Source organism: Mus caroli, chromosome 16 (genome assembly GCF_900094665.2).
Source record: "Mus caroli chromosome 16, CAROLI_EIJ_v1.1, whole genome shotgun sequence".
NCBI classification, from domain to species: domain Eukaryota; kingdom Metazoa; phylum Chordata; class Mammalia; order Rodentia; family Muridae; genus Mus; species Mus caroli.
In genome coordinates, this window is record NC_034585.1 from 10,594,801 (window position 1) to 10,611,345 (window position 16,545).

The 16,545-nt window shown below is 43.6% G+C and overlaps 2 protein-coding genes across 3 annotated transcripts in view; one reads left to right on the plus strand and one right to left on the minus strand.

Annotated features, from left to right (window-relative positions):
• The window catches only part of Bmerb1 (bMERB domain containing 1), a 123,953-nt gene extending 119,259 nt beyond the window's left edge, over nt 1–4,694 (plus strand). Inside the window, exon 6 of the mRNA XM_021185296.2 lies at nt 3,498–4,694. Within this exon, the coding sequence (XP_021040955.1) occupies nt 3,498–3,610 (113 nt within the window). The 3' untranslated portion in view covers nt 3,611–4,694. The remainder of the gene's footprint in view (nt 1–3,497) is intronic.
• An 8,187-nt stretch (nt 4,695–12,881) lies between these two features.
• Nucleotides 12,882–16,545, minus strand: part of Marf1 (meiosis regulator and mRNA stability factor 1) — a 50,606-nt gene continuing 46,942 nt past the window's right edge. For both annotated transcript variants that reach the window (XM_029470325.1, XM_021184552.2), the window contains one exon: nt 12,882–15,433. In XM_029470325.1, coding sequence (XP_029326185.1) covers nt 15,183–15,433 — 251 coding nt within the window. In that variant the 3' untranslated portion in view covers nt 12,882–15,182. The remainder of the gene's footprint in view (nt 15,434–16,545) is intronic.

Sequence of the window (16,545 nt, forward strand, 5' to 3'; positions counted from 1 at the left end):
GTCAGCCGACCCTGCGCCCTAGCTACCCAGGTGCTTTTCTGACCGGAAGAGCCAGAAACACAATTCTGAAAATAATTATTAATTATGAGACACTCAGAGAAGAAAGGGTTTTGTCTGAGACAAGTTTGGGAATACCTCATGTCCATCCAGGTGTTACAGTGATCAGGGATCCTGAGTCACTACTTTTTTGATGCAATGATTGGCAGATATTTCTAATTGCTATATCAGTGAGGTCTCTTTTCATTGTAAGAAGTCAATATCCTTGAATATTGGTGGTGTATATTTTTAATCCCAGTACTTGGGAAGCATAGACAAGTAGGTTCATGTGAGTTCAAGGCCAGCTTGGTCTACATAGAAAGTTCCAGGCTAGCCGGGGTTACATAGTGAGAACCTGTCTCAAAAAGAAAAAATATGCACTAGTTAAATTTAGACTAAGCAGAAAATGGAAGAGTTAAGAAAGAAGAAAATCCCAGGCCTCAGGGGCACAGCACTGTTAGACCTGCCTTTCTTTCTTCCCATCATTCATATTCTTGAACACTAGCTCTATTTTCCCCGGGTACTGGACCTGCAAGAACAACTTGAAGGAGGAAAGGTTTACTTGAACTCCTTGTTTCAGAGGTGTCAGTCCAACATGATGGAGGGAGTATGATAGAAAAGAACAGTTGACATGATGTCTAGGAGTCAGAAAAAACAAGATCATAGGAAGGGACCGGAATAAATGTATCCCCCAAAGGCATGCCCCAGTAACCCAGTTCCCTAAGTGGAATCCTCTACTTTCTTCCACCTCTAAGGATGCCATCACATTAAGAATCCTTCAAGGGGGCCGGGCGTGGTGGTGCACGCCTTTAATCCCAGCACTCGGGAGGCAGAGGCAGGTGGATTTCTGAGTTTGAGGCGAGCCTGGTCTACAGAGTGAGTTCCAGGACAGCCAGGGCTATACAGAGAAACCCTGTCTTGAAAAAACAAAAAGAAAAAAGAAAAAGAATCCTTCAAGGGATGATTCTGTTGATTAGGCCAGAGTTTCACATTCTAACCTTCTCTGGATTACCACCATATACACACCTAGGGGTGTGCTTTTCTAATTAGACAATGCTCAGACAATCAATTTAAAAATTCATATGAACCATCATACTCTAAGAAATAGGCCCTCTTCATTGGCCAGATCCCTAGAACCAGAGCTTGTAATTAACCAAGGTAATGCCAACCTTTTCCTTGTGTATTAGATTTTTTTAGAGGAATAGAACTTATAAATACCTCTTTGAGTGTGTGTGTGTGTGTGTGTGTGTATGTACATATATATATATATATATATATATATCATATATATGGTATAATCTATATCATTCATATGTACACAACACGTATATACACATACATACATATATGAGACCCAGCTAGTCCAACAATGGTTGTCTACCAATGGAAGGTCCAAGAATCCAGCACTTGTCCATTCCACGAGGCTGGATGTCTTATCTGGTCATCAGCATATGCTGGAATCCAGAAGTAGACTCTAATGCTAGTGAAAGAATGGGCTTGCTGTTGAGAGCAAACAAAGAGGCAAAGAAAGAGAGAAAGCTTCCTTCTTCCATGTCCTTTATATAGACTGTTATAGAAGGTGTGGACCAGATTAAAAGTAGATATTCCTACCTCAAAAGATCTGAATTAACAGTGTATCTTCCTACCTCAAAGATCCAGAATAATAAATCTTCCCACTTCAAATGATTTAATTAAGAATAAAACCCTCAAAATACCTAATTTAAAAAAAAAAGAATAAAACCCTCACAGGTGTGCCCAGCCATTTGGGTTTTAGTTAATTCTGGTGTAGTCCAGCTGACAGCTGAGAATAGCCATCACACCTTGTGCCTAAATACATACATTTCAGGTGCAGACTGATCCTTTAGACCTTTTTTTTTTTTTTAATCTTGGGACAGCATTATAAAATCAGTGGTGGAAATTTGGCCACATATCAAGTCTTTTGCAAGTGGTGTTCATTTGGTGTTTTAATTTCTTGTTAAAATAGTTACTTTATCCATACTGCTATGTAGAAGGAACATGTTTATGCCCTTTCACCATGCTATTAGGCAGAATCTTTCTATTTGACATTTTATAGAAGAGTCTGGCCTATGAAGAAACTGACAGTAGGCAGGGCTGTATGCCTTGTGGTTTTAGTGACAAGTAAGGAGAAGGAATCCTTTCTGTATTCTCCACACTTAACAACTTTGTTTGCACAGGTCATTAATGGGTGGCACCAAAAAACTAGGCTTGTAAAAATTCTCAAAATGGCCACCCACACCTTGTGCATGCAGCCTTCACCAGAAAATTACCTCATAGTAAAAATTTGAAACCCATGAACAATTGAATCACCATGATTGGAGTCAATGACTGCAACAAAGAAATGGCTTTCTAAGAACCTTATAGAAGAGAACTGTCAGGGGCCAGCAACATGGCTCAGTGAATGAAGACACTTGGTGCACAAGGCCGACATCCTGCGTTTGATCTCCAGCACCCACGTAAATGTGAAAGGAGAGAACTCCACAGTTGTCTTCTCTCCTCCACAGACACATGCCCCCAACTCATATATGTGCACACACATAAATTCTGAATAAAGAACAGGACCACGGTGGCACACGCCTTTAATCCTGGCACTTGGTAGGCAGAGGCAGGCAGAGCTCTGTGAGTTCAAAGCCATCCTATTCTACAGAGTGAGTTCCAGGAGAGTCAGGGCTACATAGAGAAACCCTGTGTCAAAAAACTAAACAAGAAATATATAACGTTTTCTTTTTAAAAGATTTATGAAGGGAACTATCTTAAGGAGACAGTGATCTAAGCATGTTGAAATTGTTAAAGAGACAAGGAACAAAACCCCAAGATGAAGTAGAATGACACATGGAGAAGAATAAACAGACTTTCAGAAACATTAATCTCATCAATAAAACTTCCACTGGAAAAAAATAAGTGGATAGAATAAGGAAACACATTTGAAAGTATGCTTCTTAAAATGTAAGGCAGCCTTGAGCAGATTGCTCAGCCTTGAGTCTAGGGGCGCCCTGTTCTGAACAACAGTCAGTAGTGGAAACTAGAGCAGCTTCTACAAACAGAGGAGACTGAATGGCAAGCTGTAACTTACATCTAATAGGTATTCTGAAGAGGATGACCAGTGTTCTGAAAAGATAACATGAGCATTTTCCTAAATTGAAAGGTATGAACTCTCATGTTGAATTGCCTTGAACAAACCTTTCCATCTATCCTGTGCTAGAAGCTAATGTGATGAGAGGAGCTGACTGGGAGATAGGCTGACATGCACTTGGAACCTAAAGAATGAATAACAAGAGGGACCAGGAATGATGGGCAGGAAATGCAGTTCTCTACCCCGCCAGGATAAGGCTTGGTTATGGCTTGGGTTGGGTTGGGTAGGGTTGGGTTGGACTGCCAATAGCCAAGGCTTTCTTCTCCTTACCTTTATCTGTTTTTCTTTCTCTGCTTTTCCATTGCTGCAGGCTCCCGGGCAGAGAAGAAGGCAGAGCCCCCACCTAGCAAGCCAACAGTGGCCAAGACAGGGCTGGCACTCATCAAGGATTGCTGTGGGACCACCCAGTGCAACATCATGTAGCCCCTATGTGGGTGCCCCAGAGCTATGGGGACCCTCTCTCCCACCCTCTTGTCCTCATAGCCCCCATTTCACAGGGGTACAAGAGCTTTCCAAGGCAGAAGGGATTGACAGCAAGCCCATGACTGCTATCAGGGGCTATGGGTATGGCAGGTGGGCCCAGTCTGTACAGCGTGTAGCAATAGAGAGCCCCTCACTGTCGCATGACCCTCCCCAGAGCATGCCCAACCCAGGAGTCTGTCTTATCATTTATCTAACCACCAAGAAAGCCCCTCCCTTAAAACAATATACCTTCACTTTTCTCTAGGTGTATCTAACCTACCATGCAAACGAACTGGGCAAGGGCATAGCCCCAGGTGTGTATAGCTGTGAATTTCAATAATCTAGCACAGTGTTGGACCCATTCCCCACCTACCCTCCCAGCTTTGCTGTCAGATACAAGTCCCGTTCCCTGTTTGCCTTCTCCCAGGGACTGTAGCTTGGAGGGTTCCACTCAGCCCACACACCTCTTAGGCTCCATTGTAATCACTTCCCTAAAGACACTGGCCTGTCTATGAAAGCTGAGTGTGTGTGGTGTTGGGTTTACACCTCCTGCTCCATTCCAGCCTGGTGTGTATCTGCCAGACTCCAGGCTCTTCCTTGATTTGCCATGTCCAGCCCACAGTTGAGCAGAGTAGGGAGCTGTGACCAAAAGCAGATCCAGTGCTTGGACCAGGTAGCAGAGAACTGCAGGGACCAATATCAAGACCAGAGTGAATGAGAAGGGGACCCAGAAAAGATGCCAACCCACATCCTCTTCACCCAGGGCTGCTGCAAATGAGTACAAGTGGGAAGGTCACACTGCTGGCCCAACACACACTGACAGGAAGCCTGACCCAACTATGTCCCATTGTCTGGTGGTGTGTTTGAACCAGCCCCACAATTTGTCTTGTGTAACTTGATGTACATTTTAAATGGCCAGCCCAGCACAGCCTGTGTGAACTCTGTGCGTGTATGTGTGTTATGACTGGCCTAAGTACTTAGCACCAGTCGAGATTTGCTGATGTGCAAACTATCCATCAGAGAAAATAAAAATGAAAAACACACACAACATCTTATATGTTCTTACCTTTTTAAATTATAGATATAACTCATCTACTTAGAAAATCATTTTAAAAGTACAGAAAGTATATAAAAAATTTATCTACTCACAATTTTCCTTGTGACCTCTGATATTTTGACCCTTGTCCTCAAGTCTTCTCATAAATTTCTTTTGTCATGATTTGCATCATATTGAAACATTTTATACCCAGCTTTCTTTTCAGTTATTATTATACCAAGTAGGCTCCTCCTCCATCATTCAAAGTTCTTTGTTAACATTAAACATGCTTCATATTTATAATGGCTGCTTAGTACTCCATCTTGTGGATATACTATTGTCTATTTTACCATTGCCTCAATACTGGACATTTAGACCATCCCTACGTTTTCCCATATCATAAATGAGGTCATGACCAACATCCTGAGGAGCTAAATCTTCACCTGAATTTGTCTTTGTCTTTTTCTTTTTTTAAAGATAAACTAGAAGAAAAAGAAAAATTATTGGTCATTAATTAGAATAATTTTCAAAATATTTGTAAATCTGGCTTGGTATAAAGCTCAGTAGGTAGAGTGCTTGTCTTGTATGCAGAAAGCCCTGGATTCCATCCCAAGTTGTGTGTAAACTGGATGTAGTAGTGCAAGTCTTGACTCATAGAACTGGGAGAAAGGGAGGAAGTGGAGGTAGGAGGTTCAGAAGTTCAAGGCCATCCTTGGCTACATGTTAAAGTTAAAGCTAAATAAGACCTCCATCTCAAAAAAACAAAAATAAAAACAAAAACAAAAAAATAAGTATCATCACATAGTATCATCACAATGGAGGGGACTGCAGTTCCAGCTGTGGGACTTGGCATTTTGGTAGGTAGAGAGTGTGCATCAGGCCCTGCAAGCTGTCTCATGTGAGTTTCTCCTTCGGCCCACATGCTACACCCTGAGAAGCTAACAGTGAAGATGGACGTTTATCAAAATACTGACCTTAGAGGACACTGTGTCCTCCTTCAGTACTCTAGACCATGTGTGATACTAGGTTACATGGGAGTCCTAGAATAACCACAATAAAAAAGTGAGCACAAAATGGGGACTTAGCACCACAGAAATCCAGCCAAAGGGGTCTCTTCATAATTCCTTGCCAAGGCTATGTATGTGCAGAGGCCCTCTTTGCTTCATCTAGTTCCTAGAAATCTTGGACCTTGGTTGGCTTCAATGTTCTCATCCCTACCTCTGTCTCCAGGGATTCTCCTCTGTGTATCCCCTCTCATCATGAGACACCACTGATGGTTTACAGCCCCCTAGCTCAGTCTGACTTTATAATCTTATGCAAAGCTCCTACTTCAGTTAAGACAACATTCTAAAGTCCAGGCTGCTTCACTTAGCCTTTTTGCTGTGACAGAATATCTGATACAAACACCTTAAAGGAGGAAGACTTTGGGTTCAAAGTCTTCAGATTGATATGTTCAAGGTTGTTTAGCTCTATATGTTTGAGCAGGACAGGATGGCAGTGTCCAAATGTTGGAAGAGCACCACACTTCACCGTGGGTAGCAATGCCTGTCTCATCTCACTTCCCACCGCTAGTCCTTTTGGGATCCCACAACTGTAAGATGGGGTTCTACCACATTCAGGGTAGGTCTTCTTGCTCTGAGAACACCTTCATAGACACACTTAGAGGTATGCCTTATTGATCCCCCAGGTACCTCTTAATCCAATCAAGCTGATATGATGAACCATCACAGGTAGACATGAAATTAGGTCAGATTTCTTATCCAACTTCTTAGACTCCTTCACACTCTAACTCAAAACACTGAGACCACACAGAGGGCTCTGTTGTCCCTTCCACATGGAAAACATAGCAAGCCAAGGGGCCGAGAACCAATTCCTCACAGATATCCTGCCTTCAGTACTTACCCCACTAACCCCAGCATCCAGTACTCCCACCGAGTTCCTAGAAGACCTGTATTATATTCCTGCTATTCCTTTACTGGTTTTGAAAATGAGTATCTAGGGCTAGCAGGATGGTTCCCTGGGTAAAACTACTTGTCACATAAGCTGATAATCTAAGTTTCATGCCCATATCCCACTGCATTCGTTACTTTTATAGTGTTGTGAAAAAACACCATGATCAAGGAACTGATTTTTAAAAAACATTTAACTGGGGTTATGGTTCTAGTTCATGGTGATGCAGTGAGGCTTTGCAGCAGGAACAGATGAGAGAGCACATCTTGAATCACAGAGGAAACAAAAAGCACACTAGGAATGGGAGGGGTCTTTTGGAATCTCAAAGCCCATACTCAGTGACAACTTCCTCCAGCAAAACCACACCTCCCAATCCCTTCCCCCCACCCCCCAGAGACAGCCACCAAACAGGAGCCAACCAGTATTCAAAGCCACAAGACTTATGGGGGACATCTCATTCAAACCACCACACCCACCTAAAAACCCAGATGAAATAGAAGGCCTTTGCAATCCCAGCACTCCTACAGGAGAGGAGAAGCAGGAACAAGATACTCAACCGGAAGCTCTCTGGTCAGGGAGCCTGAAATACACAGCACAGCAGGCAAGAAAGACCCTGTCTTAAGAGAGAAAACTGCCTCTTGAAAGTTGTCCTCTGACATCCAGTGGGCAGCTTTGCACATGTGCATACACACATACACAGTGTGTCTCATATACAAAACTATAACAGCTGACAAACATCTATTTGGGCTTTAAGCAGGACAGGACCAGATGAAAATGAGAAATGATGATCTTGGATCACCAGGGTTACCACAAAGCTGGGGAATCTTGAAGATCATGGGACACTCCACACCCAGACTTGATCCTTCTGGAAGGCATCAAGGAGGATGGCAACAGGAATCCTACTCATGGCACTAAGTACCATACACACATCGACTTGTTAGCACCTCCCATCAGGCAGATCCTATTACTATCCCCACTGCACAGTTGAGGAGACGGCAGGACTCCATAGTTGAATCCTATGGCATAGTTGAATCCTATGGTGGGGAAATCACCGTTCATTGCGCATGCTCCTCTATCCCCGACAGTCCTTTCTTCTTACTGCATTTAAACACATCTCCCATTTAAACAAACACCCCTCTGCCTTCATCGACATCTTTCTTAGCATCTTCCTAGCTTTCTTTTTTAGAGGTGGCCATAGACATGCCGTGTCCATCTTCCTAATCTCCAGTTGCCTCCTGAATATATCTGTTTTCCTTCTGGGGCTGGGACTTGTACATGTTAGTGCTCTACTACTGAGCCACTGGCAAACTTCTTGAATCCGTTAATCCGTCCTTTATGCTCTCTCAAAGCTACCTCCTCTCATCAGGAATACAAGCTTGTGCCTAGGTTACATCAGGCTGGTGCCCGTCAGTCAGCCTCATGGTCTCTGGTGCCTGTGAGAGACATATATATGCTTTGCCTCAGTCTCTAGGTGTGCTTCCTACCTCCCAGGAGCACCTCTCTCCAACCCCCTTTATTTTACTTATTTAATTTTGAACTTTTCATTTTTATTTACAGGTGTGTGTGTATGTGTGTGTGTGTGTGTGTGTGTGTGTGTGTGTGTGTGTGTGTGTTGCATGTATACAGGTAACTATGGAGGCCAGAAGAGGGTTTTTGGGTGATATCTCCGTGGAGCTGGAGTTATAGGAGGCTGTGAGCTGGAAACTGAACTAGAATCCTCTACAAAATGACACTTAAATGCTGAGCCACCTTTCTGGTTTCTTATTACATGACCTCTTGTCATGTACCTCTGGTCAGTTAAACTGAGTTCCTAGACCAGCTTGACCACAGACTGTTTCAGACTTGTAGCTGTCCTGTTCTTTCCACTTTAATGCAAGGGTTATAGACTTTCTATTCTCTGCTAAACCTTCCTGATGCTTGGGGATCATCACCAGACCTGGTTTTTTCTCTTTCCCACTTCTCAAACATCTTGGATAGCTAGCTACACTGCTAGACTTGTTTTTCGACCTGGATATCCCTCCTAAACTCAGATTTGGTCTGAATCAACACTGGAATACAACGTGCACATTAAAGTAACACATCCTAAAACAAGGATTGGCAAGCTGCCATCTAAGGTATGCCCACCTCTGTCTTTGTAAATAAAGTTTTTTTTTAAACCTTTGATTTTATGTGTATGGGTGTTTGGCCTGCATGTATATTTGTTCATTGCCTGCATGCAGTGCCTACAGAATCCAAGAGAGTATTAGATTCCCTGGGACTGGAGTTATGACAGCTGTTACTGCCAGGACCTAGGAATTGATCCTAGGTCCTCTGGAAGAGCGACCAGTGTTCCTGACCACTGAAAACCTCTCTTGCCCTCATAAATAAAGTTTAGTAGAAAAAAGTCAGTTGCACTCAGTCACATATCATCTTTAGGTGCTTCTGTGATAAATGGTAGAGCTGAGTATTAAAGAGCACATGGCCCCCAAGTTCTGAAATATTTACTCTCTGAGACTTAAGATGAAAGCAATCAACTTCAGTCTGACAGGATGGCTTAGCAGGTCAAATTCTTGCTATACAAGCCTGATGACCTGAGGTGGAGCCTCTGTAGAAGGAGAGAATGGATTCCTGAATATTCTTCTTTGATCTTCACGTTCATATTGTATCATGAGAATATCCCAGCCCCAACTGTCCCCCTACACACTAATAAATCTTTGGAAAAATCAGTTGACTTGGTCTAACTTGTTACTAGGTTTCTTCTAAGTATTTCCATGTTAGGGAAGGGTATCCCCTGTTCTCAGCTGCCCAAGGTTATCCTAGGACATGTCCTCTTGTCTTTGACCTATTACTCATTTCTATTCAATTGCTATGTTTCCAGCACCTATGTCATAAGTATCTGTAGAGTGTACCCTCTCCTAGGGTAGCCACTGTCACTGCTTTATCAGCTGCAACCATGTGTTAACCCTTCATTACTCCTCTCTCCACAGCAGCCTACAGATTCTTCCTAAGCTATTTTCGTGTGGAAAGAAAAATCAGTACTCTTCTATGCAGCCTACCCTTCTTCTTGTACCCTGAGCCTTACCTCCTGACACCGAGACCACAGACTTCCTTCAGTTCCTTGGCTCCTCTTACCACCCTCTCTGTTGGCATGTCTCCTAGACCATTTCCCCTGCCAAGGACATCTCAAGTTCTTCACCAGCCAGCCCTTCTTCCCACGTCTCGTCTCTACCTCTAGACAGATCGTGCTGTGCCTAAAACTACCGATGTAACCAGGTCTGCTGCTTGATAACCTCCTGTGCCTTCCCACAGGCACAATGGGAAAGTCCAGGGACCCGGGCCAGCTTTCTTACAATCCAACCCTTTTCTACACCCTCTTCCCAGTCCTAGCTTCATACTGACTTAAGGGAATAGATACAAACTAAGCAGGAACTGCCAGAGAAGAAAGACTGTGCAGAGTGAAGCCCAGTCAAAAGCTTCCTTTCACTGCGATACTGCAGGGCAGTAGGGCCATCATCTCCAGTTGGTAGATGAGGAAACTGAGGTTCAGGATGGAGACGTGATGAACTCAAAGTCATATAACATGTAAGTGATGGAGTTGGGTTCAGGCAGCAGAACTCTTCAGCTGTCCTGCACAAGGCAGCAGGTGAGCAAGATGGCTGGGTCAGAGTGCCGAGGCCAGCTAGCTTAAGAAACAAACACCAGGCATGTTTCAACTTGTGGATGTGTGAGGTAATTCCCCTGGTCAATGTGGTCCTTGGTACGTGCTGGGAAATGGATTATGTGAACCTTGTATCCCAGTGAGGGAGACAGATCAGTGCGGAGCTTGGAATAACTCAATCTCCTTGCAAAGTAGGGTTAGCCAAAGAAAGGGACTTCACTGTGTAGCTATATTGCTCAGATTAAAACTCCAATGAGTTTTAATCACGCCTTGAGTGAACCCAGGTCTCTCTGTATTCATTTCTCCATACCTCCAGTATCCAGCCCGAAAGACACAGGCACAAGAAGACTAGGGGGAGCGTAGAGTCAGGCATGTGATAAATGAACCTGCCACCAGCAAACTAGCATGCAGGAAACTAGAAACAGGAAGGCTGCTGAGCTGTGCTATGGTTCTAACAGAGTGGGTGCTGCTCTCAAGAGGTAAGCAGGAGGGATGCTGTAGGGGACCACAAATAATACCGCTCTGTAAGCCAAGACCATGCCATGTGCTTTCCCAAGATTCCTGTACCTCCCCAGGGCTGGATCCATGATGGATCTCTGAGCCGTAGCATCTGCTAGTATAGGATTTGCCACATCTCTAGGTTCCCATCCTTTGTGTGATATGACACACAATTCAGACTCCTCTTCTCTCTATATACCAGGATCCAAAGTTGCATAGGGTCTCAGGACATAAAGCAAATTTTCCAGTATATATATATGCGGGAGGAAGTGAGTTTCTACCATAGGAAGAGACTGATCCATGAATTAGATGTTCTTTCTCCAACAGTTCCACCACCCTCTGTATCCCTACTACTCCACCAATTTCCTTCCTGCTTAACTAAAACACTCTAGGTCAGTGGTTCTCAACCTTCCTAATGCTACAAACCTTTTAATACAGTTACTCACGTTATGGTGACCCCCAACCACAAAATTATTTTGTTGCTACTTCATAACTGTCTACTTGGCTAGCTTATACTTTCGGAAGTTCAGTCCATTATCATCACAGCAGGAAGTATGGCAGCATGCAGGCAGACATGGTGTTGGGGGAGTCAAGAGTTCTATATCTACACTGAAAGGAAGCCAAGAGCAGACTATGTATTCTGTGGCTAGGAGGAGGTCTATACTCATAGTGATACACTTCCTCCACACCTAATAGTTCCACTCCCTGGGCCAAGCATATTCAAACACAAGTGTAATTGTGTTCATTATGAATTGCCAGATATGTAAGATATTTGATATATAACCCCTAAAGGGGTTGCAACCCACAGGTTAATTGATAACTGCTGCTCTAGGTCCCTTCACACTTCAACAAGACTCAAATCTCCCTCTCATACTGAGAGCTTCCAAGGACAGTCAGTCAGCTTCAGCTCCCTCCTGCTTCCACACAGAAGGCTCTTTGGGGAAGGGTGCAGATTTCTCCCCACCTTCCTCCTTATGGACCATATATCTATGTAATGTTTGGGGTATCATGAACAATTGTTTTCTGTAGTCCTGCGGTGGAATTAAAAGGTGTAGAGGCTGTGGGAATGTGGAAGGAGACCTCACACTCTATAGAGTTCAGATTTTCTCAGAAAGAATCATAGGAATGAGAAGCTGGGAAGGAGTCACATACACATATACACACACACACATGCAGGCCAGAGATCAACATTGGGTGTCTTACTACTCTCCACCTTAGTTCTGGTATAGCTTGGCTGACTGGCTGACCTGCTAACTCTGGCAATGTGCTTGTTGCCCCCAGCACCAGAATTACAGGCCTGGCTACTATGCTTAGCACTTTAGGTGTGTGCTAGAGATTCACGGGGATCTCATGGTTGTGCAGTCAGCACCTGACCCACTGAGCCATCTTTCCAAGTTCTTCAACATTTTGTTTAAAACTCTGCTATGGTAAAGGGGGTTTTGAAGGCATTGTCCAGTGGTCATTGGAAGTGCATAACACTGATTTTCCCAAATCTTAAACCAAGAAGCAATTTGTCTTGTTCTTCCCAAGGGGTAGAGATTGGGGTGGAGTGGGGACTCCACAGCTCAAGCTATATAGGCAGTCCTTCCTTTCCAGACTTGCTAATGGGAAAGCAAGCTTATCAAGGAGCAGAAACCAGACACAGATACAGTGCATGTGTTTCAAAGGGAGACCTAGGATTCATCCTGGCTCTAACTGGCAGCTTCTCTTCCACTTGTGGAACAGGTTGCAGGGCTGGAAAAATCCAAGTTGTATTCATACGACACCAACAGTGCAGTCTCCTGTTTCAGCCCTCAGCATCCCTTAAATGCTTTAAACGAAGTAAGCTTACCTCACACACTCCAGAGTGGCCTACAATTTTCTATGTTGCTGACATGACTTTCCAGTCCTCTTGCCCCCACCTCCAGAGTGCTGAAATGACAGATGATTTATATGGTGGCAGAAACTGAACCCAGGGCTTTGTGAGTGCCAAGCAAGCACTCTTCCAACTCACCACCCACAACTCCAGCTTAAATGCATAATATTTCCGGAGAGATGAAAACCAAGGTCACCCAAAACGAGCTGACTAGACTGGTTTATAATCCCGCCCACAAACAAAAGCACTCATTACAGATGCTTGCTCATAAAGTTTATTGACAACTGTTTGGTCCCAACACACAAACAGCACTTGAGCCCCTCCCCCCAAAAATGTTCAAACAAAGTAGACAGTTAAGAAAAACTTGTCCCCCAAGCCTCATCAAAAGCAAACAGTACAAGATGGGAAGATGGAAAGGGGATTCTGGTGATGACTTTTGTCTTTTCAACAGATAAATTTAATCTGGTACATCCTTCCACGCAGAAAAAGTGTCTCATCATCTCCACGTGCATACATCACAGCATCACTATCTAAGCCTCTGGATGATGAAATAGTGATTGGACTGGCCACTGTGGGCACACCACACTCAGCGTGCTTCCAATCAAGTCTTCACATCTTTAAATAGCAAGGGTTAGTCACACACACTCCAAACATATGGGCAACTCCAGCAAATGGCAAACACATACCCGTTCACTGTACACAACTATTCATTGTTGCCCACAGAACCCGACCTTTGAGATGACTCCAAGTAACTTTAGTGGCATCTAGTGTTTTCAAATCCATAATCCCTTCTATGCTTGCAAACCTGAAGTCTGAGCAGGCAAGCTTAGCCATAGGATGTCTGCAAATAAGGCAACTCACACTCTTAACACCAACTTTATTACACTGCTTAAAAGCCTTAAAGAAACTGCCCATGTGCCATTTTGCTTCCTCTGCACTAAAACTGCAGAGGAAGTGCCGTGAGGCCTTAAAGAGGAAGTGCTATCAGGCCTCAGAAAGAAGTGCTTTCAGGCCTGCAGAAAGTACCTTCAGGCTTGCACAGAAAGAGTGGCAAGCCTGCACAACGTTTCCAGTGCAGCTCATCCGGGGCAGGTCATATTACTAAGAACTGGGAATCAATGGCTTCATTTAAAAGATTTTGTCAAAAAAATTCAACTTGTAAAAAAAAAAATCTCTCTACAGCCTTGAATTTTGTGACATTTTATCAAAATGCTGGCTATGAAATCTGAATCCATTTTCTGGCTTTCTAGAAAAAAATTATAAACATTTCCCACCAAAGAAGTCATCTAACTAGTGGAAGACTGTGTGCCAACAGTTTCTTTCTGCTCATGAATGGATTTGCCTTTTTCGCCCAACAGATACAATCCATTGTAAATGTCAGGTCTCTCTAACACGGGTGAGAAGCCACTCATAAGTGGATACCTCAGGCACCCAGAGAGAAGGCCATTCCACAAGGCAGTGCCCACAAAGGCTGGCTTTTCTCAAATGCCAACATCAGACACCACAAAAACACAAAACAAAAACCCAAACGTGCTTCCAATAGTGAGAACTGACAGTAAAACCACACACTATTGAAAGACGTCAAGATGAACTAACATGGACACACATCTTCACACGGAGAGCTTCCCAGATTTACAGCCAACTTTTAAATCGCAAGAACAAGGATAGGCTGATCAAACTTGGCCTTCACATTACAGATAGAACTCTGGTCTCTTCTTAGTGGCAATAGTATCTAACCCACGCCTCTTGAAGCACTTCAGCTGATTTACAATTTATACATTTAATGCATAGTTTAAAAAAATCAGACTATTACCATTACCACCTCTCAACATACAATGTGTCATTTAAACCCTGACTTTAAATACATGACATCGAGGCCATCTTCTTTCCTTAACCTTATCCTTATCAAACTGGGACGGACAGAGAAGGGAAGCATGAAATAACTTTCTAGAAAGCTCTTAAATGGAATCCCCAAATGGAAATGTTTTAAAAAATGGGATGAGGCTACACCGGTTAACCAGACAGAGTTACATAAAAAACAAGGCACACCAACAAGTCACCTAGAAGCCAGGAACTTTCCTGTCAGCCTAAAAATGGCTCTCCTGCCACTCACTCATTCCCCAGTGTGTGACCCACAGGCTCATGGGCTTGCTTGGCTTCTCGAACAACCACAAATCCATTTGCTTAAACAAATGATGGAGATTGCTCAATGGGACTCAAGCCACACTTCCTGCTGAGTGATCTCTGCGTATTTCTTCCCAACCACCACAATTCACAATAGTCTAGAAAAATTTGGTAAAATATTACAGATTCCTTAATGGAAGAGTTCTTTCAAATAAGTGGGAGAAATAAAAGAAGAACATGTTCATCTAAAAGTTTAAAAATTAAAACAAAACAAAACAAAACAACACAACAACAACAAAAAAAAAACAATCATTTCCCTAGGTACCATTAATGAAAGTGGCTTCTGGGGTCAATGAGGTTTTTAAGCCCGTTTTTGTGTGTAGAGTCAGACAGTTTTCCCCCATCCTAATTTAATTCCATGTTCAAATGGGAGTTAAAGCTTGGTTACAGGTGCAAAAGAAAAGTTGGCTGCCAATTTGACTCTATTTTTGGGCTGCTTTTTGGCTGGGCTTTCCACTGCATCCTTGCTGATCAGTGGCCTGGGGGCTTCTGAGGAGGGGCCAGGAGGAGCAGGAGCAGGAGCAGAAGATGCTGGGCTGCTGGGTGAGGAGTCACAGGACAGGTTTCCCTTCTTCACTGGTATTGGAACTTCTGATTTTTCTTCTTGGTTTAAAACTAAAACTCCTAGAAAGACAGAAACATAAATAGATTTAGTTCTAGGGCTCATAAGAAGTACTGGCTTTCAATTCATCTGTACTTAAAAAAACAAAAGCAAGCTTACAAAACCCCACCAGAGCCAGGGGTGGTAGGTGGCTTGTAAATCCAGCTCTCAGGAAGCCCAGGCAGGATCACTATAGTGCCAGGCCAGCCTTGGCTGCAAGTCAAGACGACGTCTCAAAACAAAAACCAAAATAAAAAACAGCGCCTAGGGGGTGGAGGTGGAGGCAGAGGCGGTTAGATCTCTGTGAGTTTAAGGCCAGCCTGGTCAACAGAGCAAGTTCCAGGACAGTCGGGGCTGTTATTCAGAGAAACCTTGTCTAGAAAAAAACAAAACTCCAAACCCAAACAAGCAAAGCACCACATGTCACACTTAAACCACAGTTAGGTATTGGCTACATGGTGAGTATTGTATGTCACAAAAATATTTATAAATGACACATCTCTTTTCTTTAGATTGCAAATTTTTAGACATCATAGTGGCTCCCTCTAAAGGGCAGATTTCTTCCTCAGACTCTGCTCCTTCATCCTTCTGTCTGGTGACTAAGACTCATCAACTTCCTGTGACTGTTCTGAGGCAGCAGAGAGAAGGACCTTAGTGCTCGCTAGTGAGTGCCTGCCCATTCTTCTTACAGAGGTCACATGCTTGCCATGGTGTTGACATCAGAGACAGACAAGGAAAGAGCCACTTGGAATCATGGCTACTTTAGAAGGTCAACTGTTTTCTTCAGAGTTTAGATTTCATGTAGCCCACATGTGTTTGAGAAAGACACACTTCTGTGTCTCAGATGACTTCTATGTGTAGCAAGAAACCCCTAATGCCAAAGGCACAGGCCAAGTAATAGTGACAGAGGGATGACAGCCCCAGCTTCTCCTGAGATGGGCAGGAACCTGTGCTCCCCAAACTCTTGTTCTTCTCTGTCACAAGCATTTGAAAGAGCTCCTGTGTACGTGTGCATAAAGGCCAACACCCCATGAAGAAGCACCTCTCCACCTCTCCCATCCCCAACCTCTCATGTCACAGTGAGCCTACGTTCTTACTGGCCCTCATGTCACAGTGAGCCTACGTTCTTACTGGC